At 58.3% G+C, this 18610-nt stretch overlaps 12 protein-coding genes across 12 annotated transcripts; 7 read left to right on the top strand and 5 right to left on the bottom strand.

Moving 5' to 3' along the window:
- Positions 1 to 40: 40 nt before the first annotated feature.
- BXZ73DRAFT_83742 (uncharacterized protein) lies at positions 41 to 603 on the bottom strand (the record flags this gene model as incomplete). The annotated part of the gene is made up of 2 exons (XM_048023947.1): positions 41 to 486; positions 558 to 603. The coding sequence occupies 2 exons, from the start codon at positions 601 to 603 to the stop codon at positions 41 to 43; spliced, it is 492 nt and encodes a 163-aa protein (XP_047870799.1).
- Positions 604 to 1155: 552 nt separating this feature from the next.
- On the bottom strand, positions 1156 to 1398 carry BXZ73DRAFT_58743 (uncharacterized protein; the record flags this gene model as incomplete). The annotated part of the gene is made up of 1 exon (XM_048021666.1): positions 1156 to 1398. A coding segment is annotated over one exon (243 nt), but the record flags the coding sequence as incomplete, so codon positions are not given.
- Positions 1399 to 1645: 247 nt separating this feature from the next.
- Positions 1646 to 3386, top strand: BXZ73DRAFT_109201 (uncharacterized protein; the record flags this gene model as incomplete). The annotated part of the gene is made up of 5 exons (XM_048017274.1): positions 1646 to 1973; positions 2029 to 2170; positions 2229 to 2958; positions 3012 to 3297; positions 3352 to 3386. The coding sequence occupies 5 exons, from the start codon at positions 1646 to 1648 to the stop codon at positions 3384 to 3386; spliced, it is 1521 nt and encodes a 506-aa protein (XP_047870801.1).
- A 635-nt stretch (positions 3387 to 4021) lies between these two features.
- On the top strand, positions 4022 to 4282 carry BXZ73DRAFT_5716 (uncharacterized protein; the record flags this gene model as incomplete). The annotated part of the gene is made up of 1 exon (XM_048021546.1): positions 4022 to 4282. A coding segment is annotated over one exon (261 nt), but the record flags the coding sequence as incomplete, so codon positions are not given.
- Positions 4283 to 4778: 496 nt separating this feature from the next.
- BXZ73DRAFT_109203 (uncharacterized protein) lies at positions 4779 to 5615 on the bottom strand (the record flags this gene model as incomplete). Its single annotated transcript, XM_048017275.1, has 6 exons — positions 4779 to 4822; positions 4881 to 4983; positions 5038 to 5265; positions 5331 to 5392; positions 5449 to 5472; positions 5534 to 5615. The coding sequence occupies 6 exons, from the start codon at positions 5613 to 5615 to the stop codon at positions 4779 to 4781; spliced, it is 543 nt and encodes a 180-aa protein (XP_047870803.1).
- A 641-nt stretch (positions 5616 to 6256) lies between these two features.
- BXZ73DRAFT_109204 (uncharacterized protein) lies at positions 6257 to 6686 on the top strand (the record flags this gene model as incomplete). Its single annotated transcript, XM_048017276.1, has 2 exons — positions 6257 to 6436; positions 6543 to 6686. 2 exons carry the CDS (start codon positions 6257 to 6259, stop codon positions 6684 to 6686), a joined length of 324 nt encoding a protein of 107 aa, XP_047870804.1.
- A 597-nt stretch (positions 6687 to 7283) lies between these two features.
- On the bottom strand, positions 7284 to 7610 carry BXZ73DRAFT_58749 (uncharacterized protein; the record flags this gene model as incomplete). The annotated part of the gene is made up of 1 exon (XM_048021667.1): positions 7284 to 7610. A coding segment is annotated over one exon (327 nt), but the record flags the coding sequence as incomplete, so codon positions are not given.
- Positions 7611 to 8792: 1182 nt separating this feature from the next.
- BXZ73DRAFT_109206 (uncharacterized protein) lies at positions 8793 to 10833 on the top strand (the record flags this gene model as incomplete). The annotated part of the gene is made up of 9 exons (XM_048017277.1): positions 8793 to 8818; positions 8880 to 8988; positions 9036 to 9293; positions 9396 to 9489; positions 9545 to 9727; positions 9782 to 9978; positions 10034 to 10167; positions 10231 to 10580; positions 10640 to 10833. 9 exons carry the CDS (start codon positions 8793 to 8795, stop codon positions 10831 to 10833), a joined length of 1545 nt encoding a protein of 514 aa, XP_047870806.1.
- A 1794-nt stretch (positions 10834 to 12627) lies between these two features.
- BXZ73DRAFT_93859 (class I glutamine amidotransferase-like protein) lies at positions 12628 to 13387 on the top strand (the record flags this gene model as incomplete). The annotated part of the gene is made up of 2 exons (XM_048026709.1): positions 12628 to 12646; positions 12678 to 13387. 2 exons carry the CDS (start codon positions 12628 to 12630, stop codon positions 13385 to 13387), a joined length of 729 nt encoding a protein of 242 aa, XP_047870807.1.
- Positions 13388 to 13934: 547 nt separating this feature from the next.
- Positions 13935 to 14513, bottom strand: BXZ73DRAFT_93860 (HSP20-like chaperone; the record flags this gene model as incomplete). The annotated part of the gene is made up of 3 exons (XM_048026710.1): positions 13935 to 14033; positions 14102 to 14337; positions 14399 to 14513. 3 exons carry the CDS (start codon positions 14511 to 14513, stop codon positions 13935 to 13937), a joined length of 450 nt encoding a protein of 149 aa, XP_047870808.1.
- A 614-nt stretch (positions 14514 to 15127) lies between these two features.
- BXZ73DRAFT_93861 (small heat shock protein) lies at positions 15128 to 15694 on the top strand (the record flags this gene model as incomplete). The annotated part of the gene is made up of 3 exons (XM_048026711.1): positions 15128 to 15258; positions 15318 to 15537; positions 15596 to 15694. The coding sequence occupies 3 exons, from the start codon at positions 15128 to 15130 to the stop codon at positions 15692 to 15694; spliced, it is 450 nt and encodes a 149-aa protein (XP_047870809.1).
- Positions 15695 to 16745: 1051 nt separating this feature from the next.
- On the top strand, positions 16746 to 18402 carry BXZ73DRAFT_109210 (uncharacterized protein; the record flags this gene model as incomplete). The annotated part of the gene is made up of 7 exons (XM_048017278.1): positions 16746 to 16774; positions 16831 to 17010; positions 17623 to 17739; positions 17787 to 17832; positions 17891 to 17955; positions 18017 to 18242; positions 18316 to 18402. The coding sequence occupies 7 exons, from the start codon at positions 16746 to 16748 to the stop codon at positions 18400 to 18402; spliced, it is 750 nt and encodes a 249-aa protein (XP_047870810.1).
- Positions 18403 to 18610: the final 208 nt, after the last annotated feature.

Below are 18610 nucleotides of genomic sequence, written 5' to 3' on the forward strand. Positions count from 1 at the left end.
TGAATAGCCAGCGTACACCAGAATATGGCTTACACGCACCTCACTCCTTCTTCGAATCCCCCACAATGATCCTCAGTTTCCCTTCTCCTCTCATACGCGGCAAAAACTCCTCCAACGTCCTCCCGTACTCCGCCGAGCGCGCCAACAGCTCCGAGCGGCGTGCAACGCACATCACCGTCTCGAGTCCCGAGATCACCGCGAGGGCATCATCGAGCTCAGCCCACGGCAGCGCACGCAGCGTGGGGAAGAACGCGTCGCTCGCCGCGCCGACGTGCTCAAGCCTGAACACGACGGTGCGCACGCTCGGCGGGGCGCAGCGCACGAGCGTGACGTTGGCGTCGAACGCCTGGGCCGAGCGCGCCGCCTGCCGGCGCGTGCTATCGTCGGGCTCGTCGTCGGTAGCGGTGCTGAGCTTGACCTTGAGGAGGGTGAGCGCGGTGCAGGCGCGCAGCGGGGGGAGGTTCCAGAGGGTGCTCGACCAGCTGTCTGTTGGGAACGCAATGCGTGAGTGGGCGCTGGTGCGAGGTGAGAACGGAGAGGAGCGAGATGGGGCTCACATTTGGGAGATCGGGAGAGCGCGTCCATGCTCCAGTACGAGCGCATGACGTCCAGGCACAGCTCCTCGAGCGTTTCCGTGCACAGCGGGAGGACGTCGTCCAATGGTCTGGTATAGGGGAAGTCGATGACTGCGACCCGCAGGGCGCGCAACCTCCAACGAGGATTCGAGTGAACATAGAGGAGGAAGAGGCCTTCGAACCCGGTCGAGACGTGGTAAGATGACTTGATGTGTAATTCTCGAATCTGAAGAGAGGTTGCTACAAGTGCGAAAAGAGGCGATAGCTTGACGGAATTCTGCCAGCGAACAAGGAGCCTCGTGATGGACAGAACTTCAATAGAGCGAAAGACGCGGAGGAGATACAGAAAAGGAATGAACGAGCCGTCTACGGATCCACAGGTGATAATGGTTAATCTCTTCAAGTTGTGATAGATGTACGACTTCGATCCGGGCGGAGGGAGGAGCGCTTCTGTGTCTCCGGAGATGCGAAGACGATAGAGAGAGATATGAAGGAGATTGGGCAGATGACGGAGTAGTTGTCTCAGATTGAAGACAGTGACTTCGCCGAGCTCGTTGGGGTGTCCGCCCGGTTCAATTACGAGATTCCTGACGAAAGGGCCTATGCGGTTTCCAGAAGACAGAAAATGCAGAAGGTCCTGCAATGATCGTCCGTCAGGCTGGATCTGATAACAGATCACGCTTTCGAAAAGATGATGTCGACAAGCGGGGAGCCATTGCTGGCATACGAGTGAGCATAACTTGAGTGAGTTAACGTCGTTGTGAAGGTGTTCAATGACCATGTCGGTGAGCTCCCCAGGAAGGTCGACGTCGACGGTCGTCATGACGCAGCTATATCATGCAGGGCGTCAGATTATACCACCAATCCAGAGTACAGAAACCAACCCTTACAGCAACTTATGTCTCCGCCGCTCGAATGCTCGCTCCCCGGTGGCAACTGGAGTGGCAGAGCACGAGTGTCAGCCTCGTTGTCGAGTGCCAGCTCGCTCAGCTCGGAGAACTCCGGCCATCGGCGCCGAACGAGCGCGTGGCTGCAAGACGGGCGCCAACTCAACTCTGACGTCGACCATCATGGACAGGGACTTGCCACCGGAGATCTGGAGACTTGTACTCGAATCACTTCCGCTGGAAGACAAGAGAACATGCTTGTTCGTATCCCGTCCCTACTACACCATCGTCGTTGCTTCTCTATTTCGCCATATTACCCTCCACTTCGGGCTTTGGCAGCCGCCACACATCGAACGGACGAGCGAAGACCTTTCGGAGCTTGTCGACCTGAACAACCGTACCTGGGAACTCTTGTATCGTATCTCTACTACTCCGTCTTTTGCGACGCACGTCAGGAAGCTGAATGTGCACTTCTACCCGGAAGACAACAACTTTTGCATCTTCGAGCTCCGTAAGTGCGTGAGCTCTATGGAAGGTCACGACGCTTATCTCTGCCGACCCTGCAGGACAACTGGAGCAAGCAATCCATGCACTAGCGCCCTCTCTCTGCTCGGTCGATTGGTTCGGTTCACCACCACCCGACCATTCCTCGTTGTTGCGTTCTCTTGCACAGGACACCGGTGCCACGCTACAACATCTACGCCTCCCGTACGCTGCTTTGATTATGTCATGATAGGATTATTCGCTCATCACCCACCCCATTTAGAATCGAAGTGGTCTCAAACAACGCTCTAGTCTCCTTCACCAACCTCCGCTCGCTGATCTTGCATCCTGATCCCGATCACCTTTGGGACCTTTACCACGCCAACCTGATCAAAGAGTCTACCGTGCAGTCCGTTTGCTCAGCGGTGTCCAACAACGCTCCGACTCTACATCACCTGTCAGCGGTTGGTGATCTCGTCATGATGTTCCCTCCCCGCGCCTTCATAGACGTCAATGTCTTGGAGCTCACACATACAGGCATTCTTGACGGGCTTGCTCTCATTCTCCGACACTGCGAGCGCCTTTGCGATCTCGCCCTCATACTTCGTACGATCATGCCATCCACCGTCTCGGGGCTTTCTGAGGCCCTTGTCCCGGACACGCTGCCGTTTCTCGAGTCGTTTAGATTCAACTGCGCAGAAGAAGCCTCCGTGCCGGCGGTCCTCGAAGTTATCAGCAAGTTTCTTGCTGGACGGCACATCTTGAAGCGTCTTGACATCAGTCCCGCGGACGTCGAAGACCAATTTTGGTCGGGTCTCCCTCCATCTCAGCCGATACTCGGCATGCTGCACACGCTCCCTTCCATCAAAGCGCTCGCGCTCGGGTTTGAGGCCGAGATCACAACCGAGACGATCGAGCAGCTCAGCTCGTGCGTTCCAATGGACATAAACGCGTTCCGCATCGGCGGGTTCGTCGTCCGTGACTACCTCATCGAGAACGCCTTCCTCTCTTTCGTATGTTCCCGTCCCGTCGCTGCAACAGTAGTTGGCTCACCCATTGGGCTCAGGTGCGCTGCAGGACCTCCCTCGGCTACCTGCACATCTTCAACCCGCACCCGGTCGGGATGGACTACAAGCTCCAGCTCCTCGAAGACCCGCCGCCCGCGCTCGAGCTGTACGGCTTCGGGCCGTATCTGCGCTGGCTCGTCCCCGGCCCGGACGGGCCCGACGCGTACCCGCCGCGACAGTGGACGGAGCACTGGCCGCCCCGCAAGGTCACGTTCCGGACGGTGGAGGATTTTGGCCGCGCGGACTGGGAGTGGCTCCTTCGGCACAATGGGAGATGGGACTATCGTACGTGTTTCGCTTCCGGGTGTGCTCCGGCGCGGGCTGATTTGTGCGACGCAGATTCTATGCCGCCGGGAGCACGTGTGCAGCTGTAGACTAAACTCGCTCGGGAAGATGTGGCGGGACTAGAAGGCAGAGCAGCGTCAAGGTCGATGCCTTCAGTGCGGAGCGACTCCATCGCCACCCCTTCCCAACATGGGTAATAGTCGCTTGAGTGGCGGATATCCCGCTGGCACTCCGACTTTCTACTTTTTTTGCCTTGTGCTGTGGCCTTCGTCTCGCCTCTGGAGGAACAAAGCGAAACAGGCTATCCAGTATATATAAAAGAGCGCGCGTTCCTCCTGACGACTCACCACAACAACGTCTTCCTCCTCCTCCGCACCAGTCGACAAGTTCACCCTTCATCCACTCTCGCACCATGTCGGAGCGTACTTATACCACCCCCGCCCCCGTCCCTACCGCCTCCCAGCCAGGCGGCCTGACGACCCGCGCTCAGCCCACGCACCCGCACCCGCCTATCGACTGGCGCTACCAGACCGAGGTGATCGTCTACCCACGGCGCAACGCGCAGGTCCTGTCACCGGACACGGCGAGCCCCCCGCTCCCGTACACGCCGGCATCGGCGCCGATCGTGAGGCCCGCGGCGGACCCCTCGGCGCGCTCTCCTCCGCAGCATGTCGCGGCGCCGCCCGCAGGGGCGGCCCCGTCGGGCGAGGTCGACCCGAACAAGTGCCCGCACTGCAACTACACGAGCACCCGCGCGCCAGACCGGCGCCGACACGCGGAGACCCACACGGGCGATTCGACGCCGCCGCGGTGGTTCTGTAACGGGCTGCGACCCGCGGAGGCGCGGAAGCGTGGGATCAACATTAAGGGGATGCCGGTGTATATTATCCAGGCGCAGAAGAGGGTGGGAGGGTGCTTGATGGCGTTCAGCCGGCGCGACGCGATGCTGCGCCACCGGCGCACGTCGGGCGGGCAGTGCTTCGGGAAATGAGATGGTGGTGAGGGAGATGGAGTGGAGGTCAACGTTCCTTGTCGGGCGCCGGCCTCTTCTTCCGCTTTTGGTTGTTTCGCCTAATGAAGTATAAGTACGAGGGGCGATGGGAATGGCATTCAGAGGCGTACCTTCTCCGCATCGAGAGCACGTTGGATCATCTGGGTCGCGAGGGAGCCCTTGGGCCTTGACGGTTGACCTCAGCGACGGGCTGTGGCGGCACGAGCTACCCAATCGTGTGGTCTCTACTCCGACGACTTTTCGGTTTGACGGCAATGGGCGCCATCGCAGACTGCTCACCGCTCAACGTCACTGCTGCTCGCGCGGGTGTGTTGGAGATACGCTCAAATTCTGAGGCACGGTACATTTCGTTTTACGGTGTATACTGATGGTGGTTCCTAGCACTACAACATATCAAGAAACTCTGACTTGATTTCCATCCTAACTCCAAGTCCCTTCGTGGCACTTAGGGAACGTCGCCGCGCCGCGTCTAGCACACCGGCTTCCTGTACACCATGAGTCCAGAAAGACCCACTGTTAATCGATCAGGATAAGCAATTACTCCCGGTCGTACTATAAGGGGAGTACTCACTTGCGGCGCTCGTTCCGTTCGTGGTCGTGAAGCTGCCAAATGCGAGCACGTCGGGGGTGTAGAACGCCTTTCCTTGGTTGCTTCCGTCCCCGTTCCCGAACGGCTGTCGCTCAGCGTCAGTACCTCAGTGATGCGCGTGCTCGGGCGTGACAATTACCCCCGCGGTGCGCGTCGTGATCTTGGCGGTGTCGAAGATGACGAACCCGATGCTGATCACCAGCTCGCGGTTGTAGTACGAGTGCATCCCCGCGCGGCCAAACACGCCCACCAACACTTCGGTGTCTCCGAGAGTCACGGAGCTGATAGGGGTGCTGAGGACGGTTCCGTTCGTCACCACGGACGTGCCGCCGTTGGCGAGTCTGTACGTGACGGTAATCCCGTCCACCTGGTAGTACCGTCCGGAGCCAACGGTGAGCACGCTTCCTAATACATTGAAGGCGGGCTACGTACCACCCAGCCGTGGGCGAGGTCGATCTTCTTGACAGGGTTGGAGGCGTTGAGCGTGTTCTTCCCTGTGTTTTCGATGAGTCAACGACACTAGAATGGGCCATGCGAAGGGAGCGCTCACCGCTGTCGTTCAACACCAGGTTTCCTATCAGGGAGCAAGGTCAGCGGTCTACCCGTTAACGTATCGCGTCAGTCCAACGGCTCACCGGCGCCGTTCAGGAAGAGCAGGCCGTCGTTCAACGTGCCCTGGCTTCCTCCGACGAGAGCGGTTCCCAAGTAGCTTTGCATTGTGTGCTGACGGGTAAGCAGTGGGCGAGTGTGAGGTGGGGTGAGTCGATGGAGGTACCAGAGTCTCAGCCCTCTTTTATGCGCACGCTGGCAGGCCTGCACGAATACTTGAAGTCGTACGTGGCCCCCTCTGTGCGCCAAAGCGCATCCACATGATCGTCTTCCAGGCGAGCTTGGCACGTATCCGAGGCACAAGGGTCTCCGTACTGACCCCTGAATGCCCAGATCTTGCACGGTATTGGTGGTGCTACACGAATACGTATCAAGGACAGACAGAACTCGGCTCGCGCTGCCTGGAAGCAGGAGCGCATGACCGGGATGTTCGCCTCCGTCCAAGGGACGCATTTTCGCCGTCCTCCACCAAGTCCCTAGGTGCGACGTCTCCGTCCTGATACCGAAGTTGCACACTCCCGTGACGCGGAAAACGCACGGCATGCGTGAGTATTACGACATACCTGTCTTCATGATTTGGAATGTCCTAGATCATCTTACAGACTCTCTGGACAGGACATCGCCGCTGCAGCGGCGGACATGAGAATGCTTGGCTGGTGCCAGAGCTCGTGAGGCGAGAACAGGGCAGAAGGAGAGATCAGATTGGATAAGGAAGTCGACAAGCATGAGCAGTTCGACTCCCTCTCCGAATGTCTCTCTTTCTCCCATACACCTTCGCGGTCGTGTTCGACGGCCTGCCAAACCCCGCCCGCGCCAACCACCCCATCGGCCGCTTCCACAATGCGCAGGAGGGCTACGACGACTGTTGGATCCAGAACGGCCACCTCGGGTTCCTCTGTGCGCGAGCTGCACGTCCGGTTCACGACGAGGTTCGACATGCGCGGGCTGCGGTTCTTCCTCAAGGCGCTCCCCCACCTCGAGACGCTTGCCCTGGACCTCAACCGCCTGTCGCCGTTTCATGACACGCCGAACTAGCCTGAGTTCGTCGGCGCGCTGCTGGACGAGGTCCTGCGGGCGCTGCCGTGGTGTGCCGAGACGCCGTGTCCGTCGCTGCGGACGCTCGCCGTCCAGCGTGCCCAGGTTCCAGACGAGGCCATCGAAGATGTCAGGGCGCGGTAGGTGGCCCGAGCTGCTCGCCGAGCGCATCGACGCGGCGGGACACCACGCAGACCCCATCGAGGAGTTCACGGAGACACGCGTGGAGGGTCGTATCTGTCGGTGTGCGTACGCTGAACCGGGACATGCTGGAGCTGAGGCGCCGGCATTGACGGTCTGTTATGTTTGAAACGTTGATGTCCGCCTTTCCCGTTGTTGTCAATTGTAGAGCCGTGCAATGAGCAACGGCATCTGTATAACCACACGAGATATGCTAGAGAAAGAGGTCGTTGTGAGTCCCCTCCTTCCGCGAGTCGAGTCGTTGCTCACTTACCAGGCGACATCATCTGCTTGTCTTCGTTGTCATCTCAGCCACGGTTGACCCGACCGTCGCCGTGATTGGAAGACTAGATACACGAAACGGAACGAAAGCACATCCAAGTGGCTACATGACGTGCACCTTGAGCTAGACGACGCGAACACACGTTTCGGTATGCGCGACCCAAGATCGAATTCCTAGAATAAACGTTACACGTGACGTATTCAACACCAGCTGAAGTTTGAACGGTACATCGAGGAGAAAGCGAAGGGAGAAAAGCCAGTAGAAAACGCACGGGTCCGTCAGCTCTCCACGCAATGCCACTCCTCCACAGCCTGCCTCCCTGCGCACGATAATTGCCGGTTCTTCAGGTGCCGTGTCAGCGCATCCTTGCGGGAGAACTCCTTCATACATCCCCCAACCATCGTCCGCCCGCACTCCACCGCCGCCTGCACCTCCTCCATCGGCACCGCCATCCTCGTGTACTTCGGGTCGCCGGCGTAGCGCAGCGGTACCCCGCGACACGTCCAAACGACGTCAGGTTGACCGTGGGTGGCAATATGCCGCTTCAAGTCTGGGGTGCGGCGCGAGTGCTGGATGAACGGGCAGTGCGGGCACTTCCACGGGTTCCTGGACGTCGTGGCGGTCGCGGAGAACGCGGAAGGGGGTGCTGCGGCGGGATTGCGGCGCCGGATGTGCCGTGGAGGAGGAGTGGCGGGAGTCGTGGGCTCCTCGTGGCTGGGCTGTTGTGCACGAGGCGACGGGGCGTGGGCAGGAGTAGGGGACGGCGACGACCCGTAGGACGACACCGAAGACGCATCTTCCGTAGAGTCCTGGGTACTTGTAGGAGACGACGCGAAGGAGAAGCCATCATAAAAGGAGCCGGGGGATGCGACGCCGTCGAAGGGGAAAGGGTCGTAGAGCGTACCGCACGGCCAGTCGTCGCTCGACGCGAGTGCGTCCGTGTAGCGCAACGACGAGAGCTCTTCGTAGGAATTGACTCCCTGCGTGGATCCGCAATCGATGCCTTGTGAGAGATGCTTGGAGCCCTTGAGGAAGGCCGGGGGCTGGTCGTCGCCTAGCGCACCGTCCAACGCCGAGTACGACGATCGGAGCCGATGTTGCACAGCAAGCCAAAGACGTGGTTCATCTTCGTTGTAGCTTGCACCAGAGGAAGGCGCGATGTGGAGAGGGGGGAAGTCCGCTGGGGCAGCGGTGGTGGAGGTCGAGTGCAACGGCGGGTAAGCCGCGAGACTAACGATCGGTGTTAATCGCTTATGTAACACTAACAACCCGACTAGTTACTCACTAGCGGGGCTGCAGATCGATCGTGGATGACTCGTCGATGTCGCGGGAAGTCTCAGGACTCTCTTTGTAGATGCTGCACTTGTTATCTGTGCTCAGAATGTCTGGAGAGTGACAGGAGAGGTTGGTGTATGCGTCAAAGAGGTGCTGGGTGAGATGCATGGCGATTTGGGCGGGAAAAACGCTGGGGACGTCGGATTTTCGCGGGGGAAGCGGTGGGAGGGGAGAGAGGTGGGTGGGTGGCACATCCTGGCGCACAGCGGAGACTCATGGCGACGACGGGGAGGGCGTGGTCGACGGGGCGAGAGGGCAGGGCGAGAGAGGTGAATGAGAGCAAGATGATCTGCCCACGGTCTGGGATCTGAGCTGACGATGTGAAGGGGTGGCGATGCTTGCGCGTGACCTTTGCACGTGCACACCACGCGAGCAGACGCTGCGGGTCGTTGCATTGTAAGCGCCAACTGACAGACGATTTCGGGCCCTACGGTGGTGTGCCGCCGCGTACTATGCGGATTGGGGACGGATATTGCAAGTCAGTGCGGTTCTCGCCGAACAAGCTTGCGCACGGTCTGGTTACTCACCAACGCCATCAGCGCATCCCCTCATTTCGACCACTGGGGTCAAAGCCTGCATACCATCCTCGGCACCATCTCGGTTGCAAGCTCTCTAGTGAGCGGCCTCTCGACGCCGTTTCTGGCTAAGGTGTGCATGAACGTCTCCCGGTCTTGCATTTTTCCAACCAAGCTTAGCTTGCAGATCTCGCCGGGCGTCCTGTGGCGCTCTCGATATCCGTAGTTCTCTTTACTCTGGGATACATCATCATCGCGGCCTCCAAGACGGTCGACGCCGTCGCAGGAGGAGAGATTATCTATGCCCTCGGTAGCCAAGGGCTGAGGTTCCTCACAGGCATCATTGTCGCCGATATCACCTCTTTACAGTGGCGGAGCGTCGTTTACGAGCTCCTCATCGCCACTCCTATACTCATCAATACGTTTACATATCTCGACGTCCATCACCATTGGAATCGCTGCTAATTCAGCAAACGGCTGGCGCTGGGGCGTGAGCTTCATAACGCCTCCGTCTTCTCTATGATTCTCATGTTTTTCTAGTTCGGGATGTTTGCGATTTTGGTTCCTGTGACCCTCAGTCCCGGCGCGTTGACGCTTCTCTTCTGGAGCGAGCGGAGAGCGAAGAACCTAGGAGGTGCATTCACGTTGGCTGTATTCTGAACGACAAACGCTCACACTCTGTTGGACAGCGCTATCGCTCACCTCAAAGAACAAAGCTGTCAACAACGGTGCACGCCTATCAATACCTCGGAAGGTCATCGCAAGCTGGAACGCCATGGATGCCCTCGGACTTCTCCTGATCGGTTTCTCGTGCGCGATGCTCCTCATCCCCCTCACTCTGTCGACCACTGCGAAGAACGGCTTCCGTAACCGTGAGTGTCTCGCGCCGCACTTTCTTCATCTTCGCATCGCTGATCATGAAGTAGCGTCTCTTGTTGCAATGTTTGTCGTCGCAGGCGTCCTTCTGATCGCGACAGCGGTCTGGGAGTGGAAGTTCACATCGCACCCGATCATGCCTTGCCGCATCTGGAACCGCACGATGATTTGCTGCGCGTTCATGGAAGCTGTCTATTTCCTTTCTAGCCATCTGTTCTCGACGTACCTCAACTCGTGGGTCTATGTGGTCGGCGAGTACTCGACTTACGGCTCCTTACATACACGCTGACGAGCCATGACAGCTCTCAAAGTACACATACTGGACATACATCCAGACCGTCACTGGCGCCTTCGTCTGCATCCTAGTAGGCTTCCTCATGCGCTACACCCACCGCTACAAGTACCTTGAAATATTCGGCCTCTGCGTCCGCATCATGTACGCTCTCACCTCCCCTCTCCTTTTCTGCACCTCTCGCTCACTCTCCACTCTCATCTGCAGCGGTCAAGGGATCCAGCTCTACGCGCTCTCAAACCCGTCCACCACCGTGCTCGTCCTCAGCATCGTCATCATCACCGTCGGGGCCTCCTTCCAGATCGTCGGCTCCCGCGTCGCAGTGCAGGCCTCGGTCCCGCACCAGGACATGGCGCTCGCCACCGCGCTCCTCGGGCTGAGCGCAAGCGTCGGCGGCGCCGTCGGCTCCGCGGTCGCCGCCGCGGTCTGGATCGCCGAGGTCCCGCGCGGCCTCGCGCGGCTCCTCGGGGACGTGTACGGCCCGGAGGAGCGTGCGCGGATCTTCGGGAGCATCGTCGTCGCGCGCAGGGTGCCGGAGCACGCGCAGATCGTCGAAGGTGCGTCCCACGGCGTCGTCAGGCTCGGGCTTCGTGCGCTCACGGGGGGGGCCGCGCAGCGTACAATGGGGCGATGCGGCCGCTGTTCATCGCGGCGCTCGTGACGGCGGTCCCGCCGCTCGTTGCGGGATTGCTGACGGAGGACTTCTACTTTGGGACGCGGCACAACGCGATCGAGGACAAGGAGGTCACGATGGGCGCGCAAGAGGAAGATATTCGGGCACGAGAGAAGGAGATGATGGAGAAGAAATAAGTCGGGATGCGGCTCGCATGGTTCCGCTGGGCTTGGCCGAGTCTTTTCGCTGCGAGGTTGTGGTTTGGAATTCAGTGATTCCTGTGGTATGCATGAATGTCAATATTGTCCAAGATCGAACCCGGAACGCTGCTGGCTCTCGTCTCGCTCGCGCCACGTGAACAGGACCGAGCGCGAGCGCGAGAGCAAGCTCCAGGAAACGATGCCCCCCGCGATGACGATGGGAGAAGAAGGTGGGAGGGGGCGAGGGGCGAGGGTGCGGCGAGAGTGAGGGCGCGAAGATAAACTCGACGGTGGCGGGCTCGCGCATCAAGTGCACGTGGCCTATTAGTCTCACGTAAGCGATTGACACTGGCTCGCCACCAGTGGCACCTTCTCCTACGTACTACTTCCCCGGGTCTCCCACTGCCCACCCCGCACTTTTCATGGTCCATGACCCAATTCTAGCGTAGCGATTATCGCTGGACCGTGCGCTAGGCGGTCGACCCTCCGCGAAGACCCCGGGCATAATGGAGATGATCCATGCAGACGGCACTTTTCAACACTCAACACTCGCTGCCGAGCCTCGCGGAAATCCCGTCTCTGCAGATGGCCTATTACATGGTGCGCTCTTTAATACACCCCTCGGCTTTCTGCACGATGGCGTGTCCTCCCATAAGCAGCCAAGGATGAGGAGGTGAGGACGGCGATGGAGCTCGGGCAGAATATGGTGGGCAGGTGCGGGAAGATGTGCTCGTGCAATGATGCGTTTGCTCGGTATCTATAGAACCCATATCTCTCGCGCGCAGCGATACGGCCAGTGGAAGGTTGGAACCAGGTTGACGGCTGAGCGTCGGGAAAAGGTTATATGGATCTGTTGCATGTTCTTCGTTTCTTTGCACGCGTCTTTGCACCCTTCCTCCTCTACGTGCCTCTCCAGTCTCTTCCCTATTGGTTTCCGGAAACGCAATGAATGCGCTGTCCTTTCTCCACTCTCCGTATCCGATCCCTGTTGCAGCCAATGTCTGCTCGAGACGGAGCTGTCCTTGACTGCAACCGCGGCTTCACCCACGTACTCTCTCCGAAGTCGGCGCGTCGGCGACACCGTTCTAGCATGCACGCATGCCTGCTTTGTACATTGATCGGAAGAGATCGGCACATTGCATGCGGGGAGAACGTGCTTTAGGTTGACACTGAAGTAGGAGGAGGACCTCGGAGGGAATCCGCCGATAATCACAGTGCGTCCTTGCTCCAGCGTCGCAGCGTTGCCACTCACTGATGAACTCACGAACTTTCCTAGACGCATAAACGGCATGTTCATGCTGTCGTATTTTAACCGCCAAAGCCATCGTGGTGTCGATATTTATCCGGCATCCCATGCACAGGCTATGGGGCATTTCGACCGGGAAGGACCTTCCTGCAGTCAATGAACACGGTCATATGTACGCGTCCCCGCGGGAACGCTATTTCTTACGGTCTGCTCACTAAGCTCATGTTCACACGAGTCGTTCGGCATTAACGCCTGAGGGAGACGCCTTATGAGGACACCGAAGTGCGTTGTTCGCGGTTCGCGGTTTGCGCGCTGGACTCTGCTGATTCATCGTAGAAGTACAAAGCATTTCGGCGGGACGCACGCTGATGGAGCAACAACCTCCAAGCCGAGCTGTGTCGTGGACAGTTCGCCGTGAAAAATCGGGGTGTCGTTCATTGGCGTCCAATCGACGGTCCTCGCAGTATATAATAGGCCCCAAACGCAGCGAAGAAGGCATCAACCTCCCTCGTTCAGATATTTCGAACAGCACCACCGCACTTACAATGGCCATGGAGACTGCAGGTTCGTTTCCGCCCCTCGCCCTTCACCAAAGTTGCTAACCCCGTGCTCACCCTGGACGCAGCCCCGACCAAGTTCGCCGTCCTCATCTTTCCCGGCTTCGAGCCCCTCGACGTCTTCGGTCCCGTCGAGATCATCCAGACCCTCTCCTCCCACAAGCCCATGTCCCTCTACTGGATCTCCTCCTCCACCTCCCCCGCGCTCGACCCCGTCAGCACCCTCGTCCCCGACGACCTCCCCATCACCAAGCCCGCCTTCCTCACCAACGTGAAGAACCCCAACGCGGGCGCGACCGTCGTCCCCACCCACACGCTCGCCGCCCCGCCCGACGACATTGACGTCCTCCTCGTCCCCGGCGGCTGGGGCGCGTTCTCGCACGCGCTCGGGCCCGCGGTCGAGTACCTGCGCGCGACGTACCCGACGCTCAAGTACATGATCAGCGTGTGCAACGGCGCGGAGCTGCTCGCGCGCGCGGGCGTGCTCGAGGGGCGGCGCGCGACGTGCGACAAGGTGCTGTGGGCGCACAACACGACGATGCACCCGGGCGTGGGGTGGGACAAGAAGCCGCGGTGGGTGATCGACGGGAACGTGGTGACGTCGGGCGGGGTGAGCGCGGGGCTGGACATGGCGCTGGGGTGGGTTGCGCATGTGTGGGACGAGGGGCTGGCGCGGGAGATTGCGAACGTGGTGGAGTACGAGTGGCGGAACGACCCGAACTTCGATGTGTTTGCGTACGTGTGGTAGACGGTGGGGGTTGTAGTGCGCGCATGGACGGGGTAAATGTAGCTGAGTTGCAGGTGCTAATGTTGCCGCGGGAGTTCCAATTCGCGGCGTCTCGCCACTGCTCAACCCATCTGGATGTCAGACTAATGCGCTCTGCGATGCTTCGCCAACATTCTTTTCTGCGTTCTCGAGGTCTTCCGTGTTCTCTTCCAACCCATTCCAATCCAGCCCATCTTCATCGTCCGATGCCAGCTCGCCATTCGTCCACGACCGCTTCACCGCCTAACACCCCGAACTGCCTTCGATCCGCTCCAGCCAGTGCCTCAGCGGCTCGTCCTCTGGGTGGATGCGACTATACCATTTATCCGCCCGAGGCGGTGGGAGCCCGACCCGGCATCCGGCCGGGCCCGTCGCGTTGTTCCTCAGTTTCCAGGGCTCCAAGGCGAGGCTTTGGAAAGCGACTGCTATTCGCTTTGTGATCGAGCTTACAACGCACAATAGTACAACGGCGGAATGAAGGTGCTACATCTACATAGAGACTGAAAAAACGACTGCGGAGGACGACGCCTTAAGCGATGGTGATTCTCTTGGGAGCCCTTTCGGCGGACTGCCTCGGATAGGTGACGGTCAGGACGCCGTTCTCCATCGCTGCCTTGATGTCCTCGGGCTGCAGCGCACCTCGTCAGCGATCGGCTCGACGGTCGAGAGATGCACGCCAAGCGGTAAGCAACTCACCTTGACGCCCTCGGGAACGGGCACGGAGCGCGAGAACTTGCCGTAGCGGCGCTCGCAGAGGACGACCCCGCCCTCGTCCCGGTTCGTCTCCGTCTTGGTCTCGCCCGAGACGGTGAGGAAGCTGTCGTGGACGTCGATGCTGACGTCCTGCTTGTTGATCCCCGGGAGCTCGAACGTCGCGGTGACAAGGTTCTTCTCCTTGTCCTCGTGGACGTCGATCCTGGAGGAGTCGTCAGCTGTGAATGCGGGAGCGCGGAGGGAGGGGGCATACCTGGGCCGGAGAACGGAGGGTGTCACGGCCTGCGAAGTGGTTATCGCCGGGGTCGGCGCATTGCGACGGACGAAAAGCTTCGTCGAACATGCGGTCAAAGTCGGAGAAGAAAGAGTCGTTGAAGAGGTTGAAGAGCGACATAGTGAGGGGAGGTCGTGAGCAGTATAGATGTTGTGGGGTTGTTGTGGTGTCGAGAAGTGAACTGTTGAGGGATCGAAGAGCACGAGGGGCCCTTATATGCGCTTCGTCTATGCAGAAAGTTCGAGACGTTGAAGAGTCTCGAACGACCAACTGAGGTCATGAGAGACGCAGGTGATGACGTATGTGTGCGTTCAGCCTTCCTCGTATGTTCTCGGTCATACCGTCATTTGAATGGAGCGAAATGTCTGGAAACGCCGACGGCGTCTCGAACCTGCGTGCATGGGATGCGGAACTTGTTCTGCGGTCAAGAGAGGAAGCTTTGCTAGGCGCGCGCTGGCCGGGTGGTGACTGATGCTTGTGCATGTTTGCCTCGCATCCGCATTTGGCACCCAACGCCCACGCGATCTGTCTCTCGACATTTCGCGAACGCGCGCCTCATTTCGTATTCTCGACCACGTCGAGCGCACCCGTCTGTTCGCGAACAGTCCGCCAGTACGCGTCATACGGGATGCGCAGGTACAAGTACCCCCGCCGCATGGCACTCCGGCCTCACAAAAACACATCAACATCCACTTCACGATTTCTACACGACCCAGTCTCCCGTCTCAATCACCATGTCTCTCACCTTCGGCACTCCCTTCTACTCTCTCACCGACTTCGACCGCCTCTTCGATGACGCCTTCAACGCCCGCGCAGGCCCTGTTGCCCGCCAGGGCGAGTCTGCTGTCCGAGTCATGCGTCCGAAGTAAGTTGCTTCTGCGCCTCCGACGCTTGCCGAACACGAATGCTCACGACGCACCACAGGATGGACCTCCACGAGGACAAGGAGAATAATCTCGTCACCGCCACCTTTGAGCTCCCCGGTCTCACGAAGGAGACCGTGAGCCTCGATTTGCGTGACAACGTGCTCAGCGTTTCTGGCGAGTCCACGATCTCGGCCGAGCGCGACGAGAAGGGCTACGCGGTGCGCGAGCGGCGCTTCGGCAAGTTCTCTCGCGCGATTCCGCTTCCTCAGGGGATCAAGGTATGTGCTTCCTGCGCGACCCAGACCAGAATAATGGAACTGACGCGCGACTTTGCAGCCTGAGGAGATCAAGGCGTCGATGACCGACGGTGTCTTGACCGTCACTTTCCCGCGCACCACGCCCGAGCAGGCGCCGCAGAAGGTCAAGATCGACTGAGGTCGTTCTTCTGACCGCGTTTATTCTCTCCGTGCTGTGAACTTGCGCGTTATATGTACCTGTAGCATAGCATTTCCAAAACATGAGCCAAAAGTCAACATCATATGACGAATGCACACTTCTAGTGGTGACTTATTGAGTCTCGGAAATCGGTGCCGTGCGGGAGTCGAACACCAGACTTGCCACATTTTGCCCCATCGGCGCTTGAGCTCTTCCGCTCATCTCCTTGTCTCCAACCTTGATATTCTCTCGTGGCCGAGCATGACAGAAGACACGTCTAACCTCCGGGCTGGGCCATACGGTCTAGCCAAGCTCTCTGCGTCCATCCTCGCTGACAGTGGTACTGACTTGATCAAGGGTGTTGACAGTCCCATGTCGCTGCGACGCTTCCAGTCCGAACCGATCACGACGCAGAAGCCAGTGGTTCAATGTGGGAGAGTGGGAGCACATGGTCAGCGCAGAACGGCGGTGAGCCTTCTCATAGCATATTATTTCTGGAGCGGACGTCGGGAAGACCCAGGCAGTGCCGTGGCGGTGATTGGTCTCAGTTCCTCAGCCGGAAATTTGACCGCCGGCATGGAGGGGCATTCAAGTATCACGAAAGGTTTTGGTACGTCAACTACAGTGGCATGACTGACCAACCGGACTTCTCTTATGCACAGACCCGCGGACAATCAGCACCACGGTGATTGTGACTGCGTGTCGAGACCTTGTTCTGACGTTTAGCAGAGACGAAACGAACCTTCCCAGGTGCTGAGCACATGGTACCCGGGACAAGCCCACGCCGGCGACTCTAATCCTTCGGCATCAACGGACTATCATCCCCGGTTGTGGACTACATCCCGTTGCACCTGGTGATCACGCGGTGGCACTGCTGGCGCACCACACGGAGAATACTTCACCGAATGCTCCAGTGATGTCTTCTGATCCTCGAAGCCGGTGAGGCTGTAGCTGATCATCCTCTCGCACTAAATACTTCCCTCGTCAGATGGTTCGGTGGCCAGCCTTCCCTCCTCGACCCCTTTCGCCGCTGTGGCAGACATACCGTCGCATGACCACCCCCCAAATTATCGACCAAAGGTGAGTACACGGATTTGAGTCACGAGAGTGGATGATCATAATGTATGCGCTTACAGCATCCTAATGGGGCGGTCAGGGCTTGCTGCGACCGGTGTGTACGAATCGCTCGCCTACGAAGATGTCCATGACCGAACATCACTCCTCTCGTTAGCTCTACTCGTTTATGATACTATCCTGTGCTTCAACCACGAGTGGAACCTGGTTTGGAGCAAACTACCACATCCTCTTAGTGTGCTGTACGTCGTCGGACGTTATTCAACACTACTGGGTTTCGTGTTGCAAAGCATAACGTACATAGATTCAGAGGTGAGCAGCTTTGCTATTAGCTTCAACGGTGGACGTCCTCTCCTGACGATTTGACTTAGAGGTACGAGTACCCACCACGATTTCAATTTAACTCTCAACCAGCGTCGATAGTGGCTGGGCTCTGGCCAATGCTACTAAAATCAGCGTCGTGATACCTTACATCGTATGGGCAAGTGCGTATCATCCTGCTTCGTTTGATAGCGAACCGTAACTTAAGCTGCTTCGTAATAGTATTTTCGGGGTGGCGAGTCTTTGCACTCTCCGATCGCAACATTCCCCTTGCATTGGCAGTCTTCTTGCTTTCGTCTTCAATAATCATTCCGAATATAGTGCGTGCAGAACTCCCATGTTTGCGATGTTCGAACCACAGCTGACAATCAACCCCTGTAGTACGGCTTGGCTGCTACCGCCGCTCAAACAGCATCGCCTCTCACTATATGCATATGGCTCTCGAGGGCTGCTTTCCTCGTCGGAGAGCTATTACCAATAGTATTCACCCTCAAGGCCACGCTCGGTCCGGGTCTATGCACGACATCCGTCAGACCTTCGTACAACTCCATCACCGGTGTAGTTCTCTTTAACGGCGAGTTTTTTTATACGAAATTCCCCACAGACTGCGAGGCGAATTCTAATCTCACCACAGGCCTGATATGCTTCTTGTGAGCTGTTTGCGCTTCGAAAGTAGTATTATCTGACCCAAACGCAGCGTGCCAATATTCCTCACCATCACAGCCGCTGTGCTTGATACCATGGTAAGCCGAAGCTTTGATCGCACCGGATGCTCTTGCTCACTCTACGTGCCTGACGAAGGACTACAACACCTCGAGTATCCCTGGGCCCGTGCGCGCTGGTGCCGTCGCTTCTATAAGAGACAGGTTCGTCACAGTTGCATCGGTGTTCAGAACTAGCGCGAAGTTTACCTGAACATTTGTTCAGTCTTACGGCGATCCTCATCTCACGCTTCCTCTTGCAACTTAGTAACTTGCAGGTTCGCAAGGAAAATGAGCAGATGATGGTGGAATCACACGACTTTTCCGGCGTCATCACAACGGGAGTCCCGTCCTTCCGAGACGTGACGTCTGACTTCTATGAGGCGAATATGCGCTTCCCCTCCAACGCGCGAGGGGAAGGAGTGAAGCCGGCGATGAGCCACCAGTCCCAGGTAATCCGTTATCGCGTTCGTTTCATGCATCATGCCTGATGCACCCGTTTTTCTTCGAATAATCAGGTCACAGTGCCAGATCGGAATGAACCCCGAGACTTTCATCGGCCCGCTTCTACTAATTTCGGCAGATCATCTGATGAGTGGTCACAGCGCGTGAAGGATGCGATCCGTGCCGTGGCTTGAATGGTAGATCCTGTGTATTTATGCTCTAAAATGCGGCGGTGTGTTTCGTTTTCCCAATCTTGTATCTATCCCCGTTTTACGACCGTTTCCGGGATGGCACGAGCATCGAGGGGGGTGACCGGCCTCGTATAATTTGCTTTCTCTGCTCTGGGAGCGACCCGTCGGGTTTACGTGGATTGCAG

Source organism: Epithele typhae (assembly GCF_022376455.1).
Source record: "Epithele typhae strain CBS 203.58 chromosome Unknown BXZ73scaffold_222, whole genome shotgun sequence".
Classification (NCBI taxonomy): Eukaryota; Fungi; Basidiomycota; class Agaricomycetes; order Polyporales; family Epitheliaceae; genus Epithele; species Epithele typhae.